Consider the following 19380-nt stretch of genomic DNA (forward strand, 5'->3'; position numbering starts at 1 on the left):
GGGGGCGTCGTCGCCGGAGATGTCGTCGTTGGTGTCTCAGTTGTTGCTGGTGGTGTTGACGCGGGCATTGTTGTTGCCGGAGATGTTGTAGTTGGGGGCGGTGAAGCCGGACTCGTCGTCGCCGGTGATGTCGTCGTTGGTGTCTCGGTTGTCGCTGGCGGTGTCGTTGCGGTTTCGGTCGTCGCTGGTGGCGTTGACGCGGGCATTGTTGTTGCTGCTGGAGATGTTGTAGCTGGGGGCGTTGAAGCCGGACTAGTGGTTGCCGGAGATGTTGTAGCGGGTGATGTGGTTGTTGGTGCTAGTGTTTCGATCGTCGGAGGTGGTGTGGAGCTTGAAGCGGTGGTGGTGTTGACAGAACCAAATCCTACGTTGGTAGTAGCAGCTCATTCAGACACCCAGAACAGGCGAGCCCAAGCGCTGAAGCACTCACCGCTGTCCTGTGAAGCCACAACAGCGCAGAGCAGACACAGCAGCAGCCCGCAGAGGCGCCAGCTCATGCAACGCCGCTGTCCTTGGCTACCAAACGCCATCTCAAATTTTCTTCTGCGCCGACGGAGAAATGTCGTCCCAACGGCAAATGGGTGAGTGGAAGGAACGGCGACTAAACTTAGTTGAGGCCAGTCAAGCATCACTTTGGATATTTGCCGAAGGGTTCATTTCTCGGTGACGCGAGTCCAAAGTGGATGCCAGAGCACGGCTGGATATGCGTGAGTTCAATACATTATGTCGAGTTAGCCTTCTAGCCTGCACACAGGCATACTCTTTGCAGCTGCTATATACACGTTTTCTACATCTTCGGAGAGCAACGATCAGAACTGTCGGTTCTTCATTGCCACCTGCATGAAGTAAAGCGCCTCGGCCGCCGTCGGCCGTTCGTGTGGGTCCACGCTCACGCAACGTTCGGCGAAGCTGACCATGTCCGGGTGCATGAAGCTCGAGAAGCGAACTCGCAGTTTGCCTATCGACACCATCTGAAGCACAGCAGCCTCCGGAAGAGATCGGCCACTGCTACCGTTGTCGTCATTCGCGTGTGAATACGGCAGTTCATGAGTGTCCAGCTCCGAGATTACCACGCCCAGCGAGAACACATCCGCCTTCTCATTGTAGTGGCCACCAACCATGACTTCCGGCGCCATCCACAGCGAGCTCCCCACATTTGATGTCATGGTTGCATCCGACCGAATACGTGAAGCCCCGAAGTCCGTGATCTTGGCGTGTAGAGACTCTGTCAGGAGAATGTTGCGGGACTTCAGGTCGCGGTGCAGCACCACTGGCTCGAGCGAGTGCAAATATGTCAAGGCGTACGCGACTTCGTACGCGATCTGCATCTTGATAGCATCCATGCCTTGCAGAATACCATCGTCCAGGTACTCCTTTAACAACGTGCGGAGGTCGCCACCCTTCATGAACTCAGTCACACAACACATGTCGCTGAGCGACTCCCATGCCACACCGATAAACAGCACAATGTTGGGGTGCTCCATAGTTGCCATAAGCCGCACCTCGGACAGGAATGCCTGAATGTGCACCATATCCTTGCGCTTCTCAGGCACCAGCACCTTGATAGCCACGTTTTGACCGCGGTAGCGTCCGCGGTACACCACACCAAAGGCTCCGCGGGCGATCACAGTCCCCAACTCGATGCGGTCAATGGGGATCCGCGACGCCAGAATCATTGGGTCCTCCCACAATGTACTTCGGTGCTGACTGCCGCGCGGCATCGAGCTGCCAGTAGAACGCGAGTTGGCTGTCGTTCTCGTCATCTCAGCGTACTCCGTTTCTGCGAGTGATTGGCCCGGCTCCAGTAGCCACGCCTGCTTGCCCACGACAGGCGATTCCAATACATCATTTAATGAAGCATCGCTTGGCCGCCTCTTGATATGTCTTCGCCGCGCAATGAAGAACCCAAACAATATGAGCATGAAGACGACGGACCCCACGATAATCCCGGCGATTGTCCCCATTCCCACCGAGCTGGAAGTATTAGCTGAGTTGTTGGCGTCCGACACAGAACTCCCGGTTGTTGGGGCAGTCGAAGGACTCAACACGATGGTTTGAAGCGTACTACCGATCCTAGTAATGACAACGTAGCTGTACGTCGACGTGCCATCTTCTTGGGTTGTCTCCGTCACCTCTACCGTAACAAGCTCAGAGCCGTTAAGCATGCTCGAGTCCACCCCAGGAGGCAGCGTGGACGAGTTGTAGTGTTCCACCACAGGTGCTGCTGTTGTTGTGGCGGGTGGTGCCGTAATTGGAGACTCTGTGGCTCTTGATGTGGTCGTTGGGGTCGGTGATGCGGTCACAGGGACTTTAGTCGGAGGTATCTTTGCTGCTTCGGTCGTCGCTGGTGGAATTGTTGCCGCTTCAGTCGACTCCGGGGGTGCGGTGGATGCTTCAGTAGCCTTGGGTAGTGGTGTGGCAGCTTCAGTTGTCTCTGGAGATGGAGTAGCGCTGTCAGTAGAAATTGGGGGTGGCGTATTATCTTCAGTCGAACGGGGAGGTGGCGTGGCGTCTTTAGTCGAACTAGGAGGTGGGGTGGCACCTTCAGTAGTATCTGGTGTAGCAGCCTCTGTCGTTGCAGGTGGTGCTGTAGCAGACTCCGTTGTGGTGGGGGATACTGCAGTGCTGGTTGTTAGAGGAGGTGCCGTGGTTGATGTGCTGGTTGTAGCACCACTCGAGCCGGTCCCTGGGTGGACAGAAGCAAGGCATTAATGCTGCAGAGCGAGAGCGAGCAAGCCTTACAAAACGAAGAAGAGCTCACCGCTATCCTGTGAGGCGACAACAGCGAAGAGCGACCAGAAGGAAACTACATAGCGACCCCGCGCCATCCGCTGTCGTTTTACTCGACAGCCTGAATCCATTGCGCCTTTCGTCCTCGTAGCAAATGCAGAAATGCGAGAACTTTCACCAGAGAGCCAAGTGGCGCGAGTGGGTGAGGTGGAAGGAAGCGGTCGCATCAAACTTTGTTGGGGCCAGTCAAGTGTGGTCGATAGTGCTGAGGGGTTCACCTCCAAGTGGGTAGAGCACTTGCTGTTCCGCCACGACTGTGGTAATAGTGTACATATCGGCGCTGAGTCAGTTCGTTACGAGGTTCTTTTGTCGTGGTGCCGTCAATCGTTCACGTCCAGATCTGCTGTATACCTCCACAGTCATCGAGCGCTCTGGTGGCGATATTGCTTGCCACTGCGCCGTTTCGGTTGCAATTCTCTGCAAGGAAGGTAGGGTCTTCGCTCTCGCACACTTGCAGCTGTCCTCAAACCTGTATGCATGGCACTAGCGTTCCCCAATCGAGTGATCCGGCGTACTGTAAAGCTCTGACATTGCGTAGCATTCTGAAGCAGCGCTTGAAGCCGCCACGACCAGCATTGCGACGACATGAGCTACAGTACCTGCTTCCACGCATCGCCACAACGCCCCCTAGCCAGCTTCTGCCCTCCGCTGGCGCAGCCAGGGAACGCCTTGGTCGTCGCAGCCACCACAGCGCTGTGCTGCACGCCTGCAATTCCTGTCAAACAAGCATGGCACAGCAACTTCAACTTGCGTTGACCGATGGCCTGCGGTGGCCGTTTTCTGGCCATCCGGGCCCATGGGCCGGCGGGTCCGATCCCACCATACAAACCGCAAGTCGTTCTCGACCCGCACTTGAACTTGCCCGAGCCTGTGGAGATCCGATCGCCGTCGCCGTCACTTCCGATCGCTCCGACCTGCGCACACGCTCATGCTGGCCTCCAGACAGCTCCGCGCGCTGCGCCAGCCGCTGCAGCTGCAGCTGCAACTGCAGCACGCGCGCTGGGCTAGCGCGCTGGCCGACGCGGCCGACGCGTCACCGATCCTCACGCCGGCCGCGCGCAAGCTGCAGTTCAAGGACGAGCTGCAGCAGGCCCGCCAGCGCGCGCTCGAGGGCGGCGGCGCGCAGCGCGTGGCCCGCCAGCACGAGAAGGGCAAGCTCACGGCCCGCGAGCGCATCGAGCTGCTGCTGGACCGCGGCTCGTTCCGCGAGTTCGACATGCTCAAGTCGCACCGCTGCGCCGACTTCGGCATGGAGACGCAGCAGGTCCCGGGCGACGGCGTCGTGACCGGCCGCGGGCTCATCAACGGCCGCCTGACGTTCGTGTTCAGCCAGGACTTCACGGTCTTCGGCGGCAGCCTGTCCGAGACGTACGCCGAGAAGATCGTCAAGATCATGAAGAAGGCCATGGAGCTCGGCGCGCCCGTCATCGGCCTCAACGACTCGGGCGGCGCCCGCATCCAGGAGGGCGTGGCCTCGCTGGCCGGCTACGCGGACATCTTCCAGCTCAACGTGCTGGCGTCCGGCGTCGTCCCGCAGCTGACCATGGTCATGGGCCCGTGCGCGGGCGGCGCCGTGTACTCGCCCGCCATGACCGACTACATCTTCATGTGCCGCGACTCGTCCTACATGTTCGTGACGGGCCCGGACGTGGTCAAGACCGTGACGAACGAGGAAGTGACCCAGGAGGAGCTGGGCGGCGCCGCCACGCACACCAAGACGTCGGGCGTGGCCCACTGCGCGTTCGACAACGACGTGGAGGCCATCCGCGAGATGCGCCGCTTCTTCGACTTCTTGCCGCTCAACAACAGGGAGAAGCCGCCCGTGCGCAAGTCGGACGACGACCGCAACCGACCCGTCCCCACGCTCGAGAGCATCGTGCCGCCCGACCCGAACGTGCCCTACAACATGAAGGACATCATCAACCAGATCGTCGACTCGTTCGACTTCTTCGAGATCATGCCCGACTACGCCAAGAACATCATCGTAGGCTTCGGCCGCATGGAGGGCCGTGTCGTGGGCATTGTCGCCAACCAGCCCATGGAGCTGGCCGGCTGCCTCGACATCAACTCGTCGGTGAAGGCCGCGCGATTCGTGCGCTTCTGCGATTCGTTCAACATCCCCATTGTGACGCTGGTGGACGTGCCGGGCTTCCTGCCGGGCACGGACCAGGAGTACGGCGGTATCATCCGTCACGGCGCCAAGCTGCTGTACGCGTACGCCGAGGCGACGGTGCCCAAGATCACGATCATCACGCGCAAGGCATACGGTGGTGCCTACGACGTCATGAGCTCCAAGCACCTACGCGGCGACATTAACTACGCGTGCGTTGCTGTCATGTTCCACGTATCTGATGGAGTTTATCACTAACTTTTCTTCTTGTCATTAACGCAGATGGCCGTCGGCTGAGATCGCTGTCATGGGGGCCAAGGGCGCCGTGGAGATCATTTTCCGCGGCCAGAACGTGGAGGAGAACACTGCCGACTACGAAAAGAAGTTCGCCAACCCCATGGTACGCTAGCTGCTGCTGCTGTTGCTGCTGCTGTTGCTGCTGCATTTGTGCACCTCCTCAGCGCGTCGTTGCAACTCGACCGAGCATTTCATACTGACGTTGCATTCAATGTTGGTGCGTGCAGGTGGCGGCCCAGCGCGGCTTCGTGGACGACATCATCGAGCCTGTGAACACCCGTCGCCACATCTGCGAGGACCTGGACGTGCTGGAGACCAAGGACGTCAAGAACCCGTGGAAGAAGCACGGCAACATCCCGCTGTAGGTGTCGCTCGTGTTCCTGTAGACTCGGCCAGCGGGCCGCTGCGACACACTCATCCGTCTACCGCTTTCCCCAGATCCTATAACCCGTCAAAGCAATACTATACCGTCGTGTTACCGAGTGGAAACCTCGCAATGCCCACCTTCGAAATCACATACCCCTTCCAACTCGAAAAGGTCTCTTCTCTAGTACAAGTTGATTGCCGATCTTTTTCCTCTTCGAGGTCACTTCCGCATTTGCGTCGTCCAGCACAAGACCATCACTCCTGCACCTACGCCATGGCCAAGCTCACGCTGTCGCCGCGCACCCCCCAGACCGTGGGGGCGTTCCTGCAGTTCATCAACAAGAGCCCGTCGCCGTTCCACGCCGTCTACGAGAGCGTGCAGGCGCTCACGGCCGCCGGCTTCACGCAGCTGCGCGAGGAGGACTCGTGGAAGGACGCCGTGCGCCCCAACGGCAAGTACTACGTGACGCGCAACCAGTCGGCCGTCGTGGCCTTCGCCGTGGGCGGCAAGTACCAGCGCGGCAACGGCTTCCACGTCATCGGCGCGCACACGGACAGCCCGTGCCTCAAGGTCAAGCCCGTGTCCAACATCGAGTCGCAGGGCTGGCTGCAGGTGGGCGTCGAGACGTACGGCGGCGGCCTCTTCCACACGTGGTTCGACCGCGACCTGGGGCTGGCCGGCCGCGTCATCGTGCGCGAGAACGACTCGAGCTTCCAGTCGAGGCTGCTGCTCGTGGACCGCCCCATCCTGCGCATCCCGACGCTCGCCATCCACCTGGACCGCAAGGTCTCGGAGGGCTTCACCTTCAACAAGGAGACCCACCTGCGCCCCGTCATCGCCTCGGCCGCGCGCGCCGAGCTCGAGGCCACCACGGACGCCAAGGACCAGCCCAAGTCCAAGCACGCGTCCGTGCTGCTGCAGCTCATCGCCAAGGAGCTGGACGTCAAGATCGACCAGATCTGCGACTTCGAGCTGTGCCTCTTCGACACGCAGGGCGCCAACGTCGGCGGCGTGCTGGAGGAGTTCATCTTCTCGCCCAGACTGGACAACCTCTGCTGCTCGTGGCTGGCCACGCACGCGCTTATCAAGTCGCTGGACAACCTGGCGGACGACGAGAACGTCCGTGTGGCCGCGCTGTTCGACAACGAGGAGGTGGGCTCGCAGTCGCTCATGGGCGCCGGGTCCAACTTTATGCAGTCCGTGGCGGAGCGCGTGGCACAGGGAGAGCTCTGCGGCGCGGCGGCTCGCAAATCCTTCATGGTGTCGGCGGATATGGCCCACGGCGTGCACCCGAACTACTCGGAGAAGCACGAGCAGAACCACCGCCCCGCTCTACATGCCGGACCCGTCATCAAGTACAACGCCAACGAGCGCTACGCCACCAGCGGCACGTCGGCCTTCTTGATGAAGGAGCTGGCGCGTCGCCACAATGTGGACATCCAGGAGTTCGTGGTGCGCCAGGACACGGGTTGCGGATCGACTATTGGCCCGATCCTGTCGACCAACACAGGCATTCGCACGATTGACGTGGGTCTCGCGCAGCTCAGCATGCACAGCATCCGCGAGATGTGCGGCACGGAGGACCTGGTCAAGTCGCTGGACTGGTTTACGGCGTTCTACTCGGAGTTCTCGTCGCTAGACAAGTGCCTCAAGACCGATTAAATGAGTGCGCTGTTATTGGAAGTTGGAAGTAGCAAAAGCATGCACATGCACACGCCCGTTCAATGGTAAAAAAAATCTGAATGCCTGTACTGTTGCTGGGTAGGGGGAACGAAGATGTTGAAGAATTCATGGCACGTTTTGTACCAGCGATATTGGTATGCACCCTGTCTAATAAGTTATGATTTTCTGACTGACCGTGATCGATTTTCTCTCATCAGGAACACAAACGCACTTGTCCACAATTCTCGTGTAGCTTCCGAGTCGGCTTCCAGGTCCAAACGCCTGTCTTCGGCGACAACGGAGAAACACCGACTGAGCGCTTTATCTGTCGTAAACGCGTCAATAAAACCGTGAGTGATCGAGATACACAAGCGGGGTGACAAAAACATCTTACCGTCAGACAAGTGTTTCATGAAAGCGTATCGTGTGCGGGCAGAGTTTCCTGGCAGAACCGAGATCATGGAGGTCACTGTGATGCCATCTTTCGTCAAATTACTCTTCTTGTTTAGTGGCCTCCAGTAGATCGCATCAAAGTCCTTGGAGCACCATACAAAGCGCCGATGAGGATTACCCCACTGCCCGTACTTCTTAAAGACGCCACCTTTGAGCAGAATACTCTCGAAGAAAACTTTCTCATCTTCCTGGCGCAAAGGAATCTTACTGAGCGGTGATGGCGGTTGTGACGAAGCACTGCTCGTTCGCAGGTGTAAGCTTGGACTTCGTGGGGGTGATCCCGATCGATCTGAGCTTGGAAGTGCTGCTGGCCGGGTGTCGATGGCGGATATCTCTAACGGAGTAACAGCTTCTTTTCGATCGGACTTCTCCGGAAATGCGGTCGGGATACTTTCAGAGAGGATAGCGACTGGCTCAACTACGCGTTGTTCTTGTTCTTTGAGCTCTTCGGGAATGCTAGAAGATCGGATAGGTGGATCCATCGTCCTGGTCGAGGGCTCCGTGTGTCCATTTAAAGCCTCACTGGAAGTCTTTATTCGCTGCGTCAAGCCCACACTTGTGTTTTGCTCATTAGCGGTAATTGCATTGCGGAGAAATGCGTTGCGAACGAGACGATCAAGAGCTTCACGTCCGCGTCCGCTACCGTTAGGTACCGTCTTATCGTTGAAAAGAGAGGAAGAAGAGAATGGTGCTGAGAAGACCCGACGAGACGTATTCCCGACAAACGGGGCTCCCGTGCTGCACACGATAGCTTCCGTCCCTGTGGACATCCCGACTGTTGTTGGCACACTGGACATCATTTTTGAGTCGGGAGAGCCCGGGTAACCATTGATGGTGTCAAGCGTCAGGTAATCGGGGGAGCCTTCATATCGCCACATATCAACAAATTTGTTGTTGAACGCTACGCTGCCCGAGTAAAACTTAGTGGCATGTACGGAAGTGGAGCCATGACTTTTTAGGATCTCCAGAACTCTTGATCGTGTCAGTCCCCGACTAAGGTGATGAAATACCCCCTTCACACAGTGGATAGTCTTGAGAGTTCTCGTTTTCGTAAATGCAGTGAGCCCAATGCGGCCCAAGGCGTCAAGAAAAGCGGATACCCCCATACACATGCGTCCTACTTGATTTTGAGGAAATGCGTAGGCCACAACCCCCTCTACACTTTCAAGAATTCGCTGGATTGACGCTATTCCAGAACTAACGCTGTTACCCGCGCCAGCGGAGCCGGACACGCTGTCTGATCTTTGTGAACGTGAGTCGTTGCAATCCACAGTCTGCGTTTTATCATTTCCGCCGGCAGCGGCCTCGAACAAAGCCCCATGAAAGGGTGGGCTCGAGCAAGATGCCAGAAAAACGTGTGCAGCCTCAACGCTCGAGAGTTGCAAATTGGCGAAGCAGAAGTCGTTGATAAATTTTGTGTAGTCTCCATACGACATGTAGAATTCCTTGACCGCGGACGCGTTTAAGACGTAGCTTTTCGCATAGAACATGAACATTTCTACCAACGGCTCGAGAAACTTTGAAATGAACGACACAATTTCGGGCCTCCGCAAGCGCTGCGTATGGTTCAACCAAGTGTTCGTGGGCCACCTAGACGCCAGCGGTAAAATATGGTCCATGACCAACCTCTGGAAAAGTTCGTCTTCTTCTTCACTATCGCACAAAAGCTTGCTGGAAGTACAGTTAGCTCGATTTCCCTTGGTGTGGGCAGCTCGAGCTACTTTCACCAGCGCATTAAGAAATTCCTCATAGTTCATCTTCCCAGAAGTTTGAAGCCTTCCTTTAGTCTCGGATGTGTAGATAATGTCGACCATCGCCGGCGTCAAATTGCCCCCAAAGACCCGAGAATCGCGCAGCAGTTTGTTAAACTGGTGCGCTTTCAAGCATTCCAACTCCATACTGTCTCCGTTGACGCAATAAAAAGTGAAAATTCGCCAAAGCTCCTCAACAGGATTCGAAGCTGGTACAGAAAGCGTCGCTTCAGAAGAAACCAAGTCGGGATCTGTTGCGGATAATGTTCGCCGCAGCGCGAAGGTAGACATCGATGGCTGAGCGGTTCTACTCAGTCCTATTGGCGGCGGCAGCGATACCGATAGTGCAGAAGCCGATATTGCACGCCGCGTGCCTGGCCGTCTATCTCTCCCTATTGTAGCAGCACTCATGGCATCTTTCAAGCTGACACTGTTAGGAGCCTTAGCTGCAATTGTGCCACCTTTATACTCAAGGATGATCCCCTTGTCGTGGAGATCCTCGGCACTCATCAACGAAAGGATTTTGGCCTGCTCCGGCCACAAACAGCCTTCTCTATCCGCCAACGCGACTTCTCCAGCAGGAATATTCCAATACCGCGCAGCATCTCGACGCAATTGCTGGAATGTATAGTCATCAGTGATCCATACGTGAAATTCCTCCCCCGACGCTGTCCTGACGCACACCTTCTCGGACATATTGGGTGACGGGGTCACATTCGTTGCAGTAGCTGCAATTCCAGTAGTTGTCCGTCGCGGTGATGACAGCGGTGACGGTGCTGGTCCTCGACGCAGCTCCCGAATTCGCACCATTGGATAGAAGTAGGCGATTTTCTGTGTGCCTTCCTGCCTCGCACTCACAGGCGCGCCGTCATCCAAAACGAACTGAAACTCGGCCGGGGCATCCTCGACGTTTTCCCAGATCAGCGATCGAGCCTCGAGCAGCGTCATTCCATCGTGAACGTCGATAAAGCCGATGACACCCTTCCGCTCAAGCGCAACTCGGACGATGTCTGTCACGTGGCGTTTATGCGTACGCCCGAACGCCTCGGGCGACATCATCCTGCGTGGCAGCAACTCCCAGCTAAATGGAGCCAACAAGTCGCAGAAGGACAAGCTCACTCAAGGCACTTGGCACCTTCGGCGACTGGTCCATCAACTGCAAGTCCAAGCACCAAAACCCTTGTTTCACCTGATGCGCTTGGGGATGAAGCAAACGAGCCACTAAAAATACGAACCGCATCACCCCGCCGCTGCTTTCGTGAAAATAGCTTGAGATTCCTGCAAACAACAAGCAATGGAGATCCATGTGATCGTCTTTTCTTAGCAAAACGGTGGACATATATGCTGAGTTAGTCACTGAGAGAGCTGTTGCATCTTTTCTCGTTGTTGAAGTTCTCGCGATTTGCTGAAGGTTAATGACGTTCTGAGCGATGACCTTATTCCTCCTTCGCCGTCGCGGACGGGTACAGAATCAGCTCCTGGTCCTTGTCCAGTGGCTGGAAGAATGCCTCCACCTCCTTAGCCGTCACCTTGGTAATGTCGCGCTTTGCCCACTTCGGGTTGCGGTCCTTGTCCACGACCACCGAGCGCACGCCCTCGAAGAAGTCTGGGTTCTCCATCATACGCGCGGCCATGCGGTACTCCATCTGGAAGCACTCAGCGCACGTCTTCACGGCACCCTGACGCATCTGCTCCAGCGTCACCTTCAAGCTCAGCGGCGACATCTTCTTGAGCGTCGCCAAAGTCTCCTTCGACCACTCCGTGTTCAGCTTCTGAAGCAGTCAAACGCACGCAGCACAGCGCGTTAGAAGTCCGTAGATGCTGCACCCCTGAGCCGCAACAGAATCCCAGAAACGCACCTCCAAACGCTCGTAAATGCCCTCCACTGTGTCGTTCTCGTTGAGAGCACCGAACACAGACTCAACCGTCTCCAGGTACTCTAGAAGAATAAATCAACGACGTCAGAGCCATATCTACCCTACTCGGAAAAAAAACTTTTAACTTACCGGGGTCAATCTCCTGGAAGGCCTCGTCAGTCTCGAGCTCCTCCAGAGCCTCGTGGATCATCTCGTCGCGCTCCTCCTGCGACACGTTGTCCGCGAACTCGAGTCCCGTCAGGTGGTGCACCAGCGTCTCGTACTCGCTCGTCTGCAGGTAGTGGGTGGCCAGTCCCAGGCCGATGACCTCGTGGCCCTTGAGGCGCTCGCCCGTCAGCGCGAGGTACGTGCCCAGCTGCAGCAGTCACAACAAATAAAAGCACCTGTTAGTGTGACGTCCTCTTCAACATGACATCATGCAAAAGATACTCACGCCCTGGCCCTTGAGCGCCTGCGACTTGGACACGTCAGCCACATAGTCCTCGCCCTCGATGAGGCGGCGGCCCAGCCGCGGCAGCAGGTAGGACGCGCCCACGTCCGGGAAGAAGCCGATGGCCGTCTCGGGCATGGCGAACAGCGTCTTCTCCGTGGCCACCACGAACTTGCCGTGCATCGACAAGCCCACGCCGCCGCCCATGGTGACGCCGTTGAGGAAGGAGATGATGGGCTTCTCGGTGGTGGCCAGCAGGTAGTTGAGGCGGTACTCGTGGCGGAAGAAGTCGAGCGCCACCTGGCGCGTGGCCGGGTCCTTGCCGTTGTCCGCGAGCGCGCGGATGTCGCCGCCCGCGCAGAAGGCCTTGCCCCCCACGCCGGAGAACACGATGGCGTTGACCGTGCTGTTGGCCTCGATCTTGTGCAGGCGCTGCGTCAGGTGCTGCGCCATGGGCAGCGTCAGCGCGTTGAGCTTCTCCGGCCGGTTGAACTGCACGGTGCGCACGCCCGTGTCCTGGCCGTACACGATGTCGCTGAACTCGGGCGTCTTGGACGCGAGGCCGCGCGCCGCGGAGGAGCACGGAGCGGCCGTCGCACGCACGGGGCGCTGCAGCAACCGCAGGCGCGTTGCCATCACTCGCTGCATTATTGCTATTGCTGTTGACGGAGCCTTATTGAATCTAGGCGCTTTTGTATGGCGTAAAAGCTCGCGAGGGGATGATACCAAAACGTGTGGTGCGCATGCATATCAGCTCGCTCATTGGTCGAAATCCTCACCTACTTTCAGCCAATCGCGGGGAGGGACACGGATGGGACCATCACTCTGCCGATTCCGCACTCGACACGGCAAGCATGGAGGCGGCGGCCGGCGCGCGCGAGGACGACGTGGAGCTGCTGCCCTGGAAGGGCGCGCTGGACGACGACGCCTTCGCCAAGCTCAGCGAGGCGGACCTGGGCTACGCCGCGGCGAACTCCATGGGCCTGGAGCCCAGCCAGAGGCCGCCAGCCAGCCAGCGCGCGAGACACGGCGCGGCCTCCGCGCCGCGCTTCAAGCGCAAGAACTTCAGCAAGCAGCTGCAGCTGCTGAGCCTGCAGCGGTACGCGCAGTACGCGCGCGACTTCGGCCGCCTGCCGGACAAGAACGAGACGCAGCAGCTCCTGCAGCAGAGCTACCTGCAGTTCCTCAAAGACGGCGGCGCGCCCGACGAGCCGCGACTCACGTACCCGGAGTTCCTGAAGCTTATACGCAACAGACGCCGGGAGATTCACGTCAGGGCGCAGCGCCCGCAGAAGCAGAGCAAGGAGGGCCAGGTGAGCACGCCCAGGAGGATGGCTGTGCTCACCCCCGCCAAGAGGAAGCTGCAGGAGGAGCACACCAAGATCCGGGAGCTGATCGAGGTCATTGACAGGGCCAGAGAGCAGGCGGGACTGATCCCGGACCCGCAGCAGCATCGGCGACTCAGGCCGCAGCAGTCTGCAGTGCCGCAGCCGCACTCGCAGCAGCAGCAGCACCAATCGGCGGTGGAGATGGTTATGGTGCCGCCTCCACCCATGATGGAAAGTCTGCCGCCCTTGCCGCCAGACCCTATGGAGCAAATGGAGGCTATTTTACAAATTCACCAGGAAACGCGCGACGTGCAACGAGAGATTGCGGCGAGGCTGCGGTCCATCAGTCGCGTGTTGAATCAACACGAGGGCCATGGGGAGGAGCCATCCAGTGCCAGTGTGTGAGGATGTGGCGTCGTGACGGCGTGGATGAATGATTTAATTTATAATCCTTTGGGCTTACGTCCAAAATGATCAAGACTAATCAAGACTAGTGTACGGGGGGTATCGCGAGGTACGAACTTGTCGCGACGGTGGGGTTGACCTTAGAAGCCGACAAAGTACTCGTCACCTTGGCCGTCAAACGGTCGGTCTTTAGCGCGGTTGCCGATTTCTCCTTCGAAGAGCGAGATGTCGTACTTGCCATTGATTGGCGGCAAATACGGCGGCTCCAACTTCATGGAGTACAGCTTGTCCCATTCGATCTTGCTGAACCACGGGTGCTGTCGGAGTTCTTGGTCGCCGTTGATACCGACGCCGATGCGCTTGGTGGGATCACCCTGAAGCAATCGACGCACCAGGTCGCATGCGTGTGGGCAGTTTTCCTGGAGATGGAACGGGAAGTCGACCGAGTTGGCACCCGTGCGAATCATGGCGATGTTGCGGAAAAGTTGGGTGGTGTCGCCATCTCCGGTCCCGAATGGGGTGTATCCGACTAGCATCTCGTAGATCAGGATGCCGAGTGCCCCTGAAATCATACATGCAAACGTTGGTGTTAGTTCAGTCAAACAAAACGACGAGTGGCATCCTCACTGAAGCTATGAAACGTACAGTAATCGACAGCGAGATCATGGCCGGTGTTCAGCACGAACTCGGGAGCGAGGTATTCTAGCGTGCCGCAGAGTGTAAATGTGCGAGAGTGGAGTTCTTCGACACCATCGCTGTTGACGACGGTAAACGGGATTTTCTTGGCGAAGCCAAAGTCGACGAACTTCAGGTATCCCTCGCGGCTGATTAATAGGTTCTCGGGCTTGAGGTCCCGATATGCGTAGTCAAACCGGTGCATGTGCTGCAATCCAAGTACCGCGTTGGCTGAGTAAAACCGAACTGAAGACTCGTCAACGGTCTCGATGAATTCTTCGTTGTGAAGAAGTGTGAAGAGCTCCCCACCCTGCACTAACTCCATGAGCATGTACAAACTGTTCGAGTCCTGTTGTCAAGAATAAAATGCTCAATCAGTTCCGAGCTGGATTCATGAGCTGAGTAAAAAGCCGGACTTACTTGATACGTTGCGTACAAGTCGACGATGAACGGGTGCTTTGGAAGCGTCATGAGCACTTGCTTCTCGCGCATAACTTGTACCTGCTGGTCCGATTCAATGATGTGTGATTTCGCCATGATCTTTAGCGCCATGGGTTGCTCTTGTTCACCGTCCACTAAAGCATGAACCATCACAACTTTGCCGAACGAGCCTTCGCCGAGCACACCCGCCTAGATTTAAAGCGACAGCCAAGTTAGTGATTGGATCGAAGTTTCACGAAACATAATTTACGTACCACTTGGATGTCGTCCAGAGTGAGCGTGCAGCTTTTTATGCGACCCTGTTCTGCCATATTCACACGCTGTGGGAAGGCACACCATGGTTAGATTCCAGAAAATTCTCTCGGTGCTGCATCGCAATCGGTTTACCTGTGTGAACTGACGGGAACCAGAGCGAGCGAGAGACGACACTTTGAGCCGCTGACACTGCGAGCGACCCGCCGAAATGACTGTCGAAGTGTACTTGTCGGCCTGTTCGAAGACTTCACCTCCGAATGTGTCGTTCGCCTTGAGCAAGAATTCTTCGGTCACAAGATTATCAGAGCCATCCTGCCGCTTCTTGATAAGTTTGACACACCCTGATTTGACGATGTAAAATGCCACCGCCGTATCACCTTGCCGGAAGATGCATTGCGAGTCCTGGAACGCTTTGATTTCAAGCTGCGAGACCGCGTAGTCTAGAGCCTCTTGGGATTTGGTGCCAAACGCTGGAATCGTACGCAAGATACGGATACGGCTGTTACGGTCAAGCACATCTGTGAGTGGACCCAGCATAGAGTCGAACTCTTGGCGACCCAGACTGAGGCACTTAACACTTCCTTTGGCATAAATGCTGGCATTGCGTGGCATGTCACTGAGCAAAGCCATCTCTCCGAAATAATCTCCAATCGTGAGGACTGCAAGTTCCGTTCTGTCGTGGTGACCATCGGAGTTCTTGAATCCACGAGGACCCTCCATCTGACAGGACACGGTCCCCTCTTCGACGATGTAAAACGTGTCGCCGACGTCGCCTTGTTTAATGATCATCTCACCATCCGAGAAGGTTGAAGCCTTCAAGGCTCCTGCCAGTAGGGCTAGTTGCCGTTCAGATAGACTTGCCAGGATCTCCACTTGGCGCAACCATTTTGCACGTTTTACGAGAGAATCACTGGATGATCGAGCTTGCATCATGCGGAACTCGTCACGATCCAGCGTCCACAAGATCGAATTCGTTGCCGCACGCACTGTTGCCGCTCGGGGGGCTACGATAATAAGAAGTGTTTGTAAGTCTGAAGTCATATCGCAAAATTTCCAGTGGAAACAGGCACAACTTACCGTCGTATATGAGAGCTAATTCTCCGAAGTGGTCACCAGGTTTGAGGTAGCCGAGGACAGACGTGTTCACGATTACCTCGAGCGAGCCTGATTGAACAACGTAGAACTGGTCGCCAAGGTCACCTTGCTTGATCACATTTTGCTCCGCTTCGATCTTAATTCTCTTCATGAGGAAAAGGAGGCGATCCATCTCTTCATCACTCGAATCCGTGAACAGAACGCATTGCAGCGCATTTTTGAGCATGGCGGCACACTCTGGTGTTTTCGATTCCGACTGCCTCTTGGGCAAAATGTCTCTTGTCACATCCTGGAAATGAAAATCACAACAATCAGAAGAGCTGAATTGATAAGGTACAGTAGACTACGATTGACGTACCAGGCCTTTCGAGTACACGACCTCGCGCTTCTTACGGTGGGGATCAGATGCACGACGATATAGTCCGCGGCCGTTGGGTGTCGACTTCGGTGCGTTGGGGTCCCGCGGAGCGTATGCCGTCGTACAAATCTGCTTCATTCGCTCAAAGATGACCTCATTGCCGAGGTCCCCGTTCGCCATTTGATCGTACTCCTGCTGGATCAAGGTGAACAAGGCAAGATCACCACCACTGCGCGGCGTCATCTCGCCGTCATCCGATCTCGGTGTTGAAGCTCCTGCACCCATTGTTATTGGCCAACCGCCTCGGCAAAGTGAGCTATCTTGACTGAGGCGGGGAGTGCGAGGTGTTCTTTGGTGCCGACTTCAAAATGAACTCCATCGGGCAGCGGCGGCCAAATGTAGACATTGGCTTCAAGGTCAGACAGCTCTTTATTTGGCGTCGGGTAAGGTGGCAGGCCAAGTGCCCGGCAGTACATGTATTTATAGTCAGAAGTATGTTGGTGGGCTTGTATGGTGCTGTCGTCCTCAAAACTCTGGCGAGGAGGGCTCGTGTTTTCGTCGACGGCTGATAAGGAGCCTAGTATGACCTTCTCCCTTTTAAATACCGGTAGCGGGCAAGACGCTGGAACACAGTCACATCCATCCAACGACGCTGGCACGATTGTGTTTCCACTTTGAAAGACCAGTCTCGTTGAACACCTGCGTGTCCGGCCCCAGCGGAGATTTTTGGTTAGCAGTTTCAGAAGAGTACTCGGTGGATATCCGTCCATGCTGACGAATAGACCAAACAAACGTGGTGGGTGCAGCAAGAGACTATCCCGATACTGCAACGGTAGTGACCATTCAGGCCCCAACGTTGAAGTCGCAATAGACGTTTGTTGTAGCGACTTGTTCAGTTGTACAGTCGTACACGACATTCTGAGAATTTTGGAACACACACTTCTATTGCAGCTCTTCACAACTTTGGGCGGCACAACTCCATCCGACTCACTGAATTGGTAGATCAAATAGTGATCTAGTACCGAGCTCTCATATTAGGTTAGAAAAGTCACGAGGACGCAATAGAAAGAAATCAAAACCTACAGCTCCGCAGGTGTCGGCTTTGGCTTACCGGGAGCCAGTCGCATAGTGATACAAAGACCCCGGGGTCACGTAACCAAAGTCTCGCGACCATCAAACCTCGCATCCGTTCTATACGATGTGTCAGAGGTCCGCTATGGAGCTGCGTCTAACCGGTTTTGAAAAAAAAAGACCTGCTTCAGATCTTGGGGCCATCAGTGCTGCTGGCCACGCTGTTGACGGGTCGATAATCAAGACGAAATGCTGCCTAAATCCAGTCGCCTTCACTGTCATCACTGTCGTACTCGTCGTCGCTGTCAAAGAACGTAGATCCGGACGATGACTGCGTGTTAGTTGTGGCGTTCGTGTGCACAGTTGGCCTTGCCACCGGCGCCGTTCCATCAGGGAACGAGTTCGAGTGAGATCCAGATGAGAACTGGGACGACAAGCCTGAAGAACTGCACGAGTCGTCCCAGGACGAGGAAGAGCGCTTCTCGAACACCGTGCGTCGCTCAGGCACCTCTGCCACCGACCCCATGGGCCTCGACGGCACAGAAACCAGCGAGTGGCGCCCCACATTGCCGTACTGCTGCATCCTCTGCTGCTGCTGGTACTGCTGCTTGAGCTTGGTGGGTGACGGGCCGCCCATGGACAGCGCTCGGAACGAGCTCCTGGCCGCCAGCGACTGGCGCACGTTGTTCATCTCTGCGTTGGCCGCCTCGATGGCGTCGCTGAGCTTGAGGAGCCAGAGCTCCATGTCGCCGCTGTTCCTGGCCGACACGCGCAGCACGCGGCCGTTGTCGAACGTGACGTCCAGGCCGTTCTTGACCGTGCCGTTCACCTCGACGGCGCGCACGTGGCCGTAGCCCTTGGCGGCCGCGCCCGTGTCCTCCGAGTTGAAGTACGACAGCGCGTTGCCGCGCAGCACGAAGTAGCGGCGCTTCCAGCTCTTGACGCGCGCGCCCTCCTTCTTGAGCCAGCCCGAGTGGACCACCTGCTCGCAGCCGTCCTCGCTCATCGGCAGCGACTCGAGGCGGTCCAGCAGCTCCATCTCGTCGTCCACGTCCACGGGCTTGGCCGTGCTGGCGGCCGAGAGCGTCGAGAAGCGGTCGGGCGGCGCGAACTGCTGCGGGGCCGCCGCGGTGGCGTCCAGGATCATGTTGTACCACGAGCTGGTGGCCTCGGCCGAGGCCGTGTAGAGCTTGAGCACGCGGCCGCCGCGCCCGTGCACCAGCAGGCCGTTCTGGATGTCGGTGCTCAGCTCCACCGTGATGACCTGGAAGCTGCCCTTGGCCTTGACCGTCGGGCCCACCTTGGCCGTGTCGTAGTACGTCAGCTGCCGCCCGCGCAGCACCATGAAGCGCTTCTTCCAGTTCCTGACCAGCGAGCCCTGCTTGTACACCCAGCCGGCGAACTCGCCGTCGATGCCGCTCAGCGCCATGCTCGGTCTGTGTGTCTGTCTGTCTCTGTGTGTGCCTGTGTGTACTGTGTCGGTGGGTTCCCGTCCGGGGCGGTGGGTGGGTGCCTCCGTGGGTTCTGCCTGCCGGACGGAAAGGGGGGAAGCGCGGAATGAAGAGCAGGCGCCGTTGCGTAAGTCACTTGGCGCTGCTGGTCGCCCCTACCGCGAAAATCCGAAAATTGGGCACGAGCGCCCAAAAAAGGGCTCGTGGCGGCGTGTCTCGCTTGACGCCAGCCTGCTGCTGGAGACCCAGGCAGATGGATGGCCCAATCTGCGGCACGAAATACATGACATGGCCAGCACTTTTACTCCTCGAAAAAAAAAAAAGACTGTGGCAGGAAGCTCTTTTTTTCAAGAAGTATGCATACTGCCGACTCGTTCTCAGCAAGCATCTTGTACAACTACTGCTACCTAGACTATAAGGGGCTCGCGCCAGGTGATGGAGAGCCCATTGCTACTGCATCGGCAACATGGATTTGTTAGCGCGGAGATAGCCCAGGAACTGAGTCTCACATGTACTGCGGAGAGTCTCAAAATGGAGGAATAGACACGAGGGGTGGTAGCGGAT

At 57.0% G+C, this 19380-nt stretch overlaps 8 protein-coding genes across 8 annotated transcripts; 3 read left to right on the forward strand and 5 right to left on the reverse strand.

Annotated features, from left to right (window-relative positions):
• Positions 1-809: 809 nt before the first annotated feature.
• IUM83_11544 (TKL protein kinase) lies at positions 810-1676 on the reverse strand (the record flags this gene model as incomplete). Its single annotated transcript, XM_067936115.1, has 1 exon — positions 810-1676. The coding sequence occupies one exon, from the start codon at positions 1674-1676 to the stop codon at positions 810-812; it is 867 nt and encodes a 288-aa protein (XP_067781865.1).
• A 2042-nt stretch (positions 1677-3718) lies between these two features.
• IUM83_11545 (propionyl-CoA carboxylase beta chain, mitochondrial) lies at positions 3719-5562 on the forward strand (the record flags this gene model as incomplete). Its single annotated transcript, XM_067936116.1, has 3 exons — positions 3719-5112; positions 5183-5300; positions 5425-5562. The coding sequence occupies 3 exons, from the start codon at positions 3719-3721 to the stop codon at positions 5560-5562; spliced, it is 1650 nt and encodes a 549-aa protein (XP_067781864.1).
• A 275-nt stretch (positions 5563-5837) lies between these two features.
• On the forward strand, positions 5838-7226 carry IUM83_11546 (Aspartyl aminopeptidase; the record flags this gene model as incomplete). Its single annotated transcript, XM_067936117.1, has 1 exon — positions 5838-7226. One exon carries the CDS (start codon positions 5838-5840, stop codon positions 7224-7226), a length of 1389 nt encoding a protein of 462 aa, XP_067781866.1.
• A 176-nt stretch (positions 7227-7402) lies between these two features.
• IUM83_11547 (uncharacterized protein) lies at positions 7403-10489 on the reverse strand (the record flags this gene model as incomplete). The annotated part of the gene is made up of 3 exons (XM_067936118.1): positions 7403-7551; positions 7621-7867; positions 10289-10489. 3 exons carry the CDS (start codon positions 10487-10489, stop codon positions 7403-7405), a joined length of 597 nt encoding a protein of 198 aa, XP_067781806.1.
• Positions 10490-10866: 377 nt separating this feature from the next.
• IUM83_11548 (3-hydroxyisobutyryl-CoA hydrolase) lies at positions 10867-12385 on the reverse strand (the record flags this gene model as incomplete). The annotated part of the gene is made up of 4 exons (XM_067936119.1): positions 10867-11202; positions 11290-11369; positions 11437-11662; positions 11741-12385. The coding sequence occupies 4 exons, from the start codon at positions 12383-12385 to the stop codon at positions 10867-10869; spliced, it is 1287 nt and encodes a 428-aa protein (XP_067781867.1).
• Positions 12386-12591: 206 nt separating this feature from the next.
• Positions 12592-13470, forward strand: IUM83_11549 (uncharacterized protein; the record flags this gene model as incomplete). Its single annotated transcript, XM_067936120.1, has 1 exon — positions 12592-13470. One exon carries the CDS (start codon positions 12592-12594, stop codon positions 13468-13470), a length of 879 nt encoding a protein of 292 aa, XP_067781856.1.
• Positions 13471-13610: 140 nt separating this feature from the next.
• IUM83_11550 (AGC/PKG protein kinase) lies at positions 13611-16579 on the reverse strand (the record flags this gene model as incomplete). The annotated part of the gene is made up of 7 exons (XM_067936121.1): positions 13611-14032; positions 14116-14494; positions 14566-14775; positions 14841-14906; positions 14974-15845; positions 15919-16225; positions 16295-16579. The coding sequence occupies 7 exons, from the start codon at positions 16577-16579 to the stop codon at positions 13611-13613; spliced, it is 2541 nt and encodes an 846-aa protein (XP_067781819.1).
• A 1042-nt stretch (positions 16580-17621) lies between these two features.
• On the reverse strand, positions 17622-18794 carry IUM83_11551 (3hydroxyisobutyryl hydrolase; the record flags this gene model as incomplete). Its single annotated transcript, XM_067936122.1, has 1 exon — positions 17622-18794. The coding sequence occupies one exon, from the start codon at positions 18792-18794 to the stop codon at positions 17622-17624; it is 1173 nt and encodes a 390-aa protein (XP_067781763.1).
• Between the last annotated feature and the right edge of the window lie 586 nt (positions 18795-19380).

The sequence above is a fragment of the Phytophthora cinnamomi genome (assembly GCF_018691715.1).
Source record: "Phytophthora cinnamomi strain GKB4 chromosome Unknown Contig114, whole genome shotgun sequence".
Lineage (NCBI taxonomy): Eukaryota > Oomycota > Peronosporomycetes > Peronosporales > Peronosporaceae > Phytophthora > Phytophthora cinnamomi.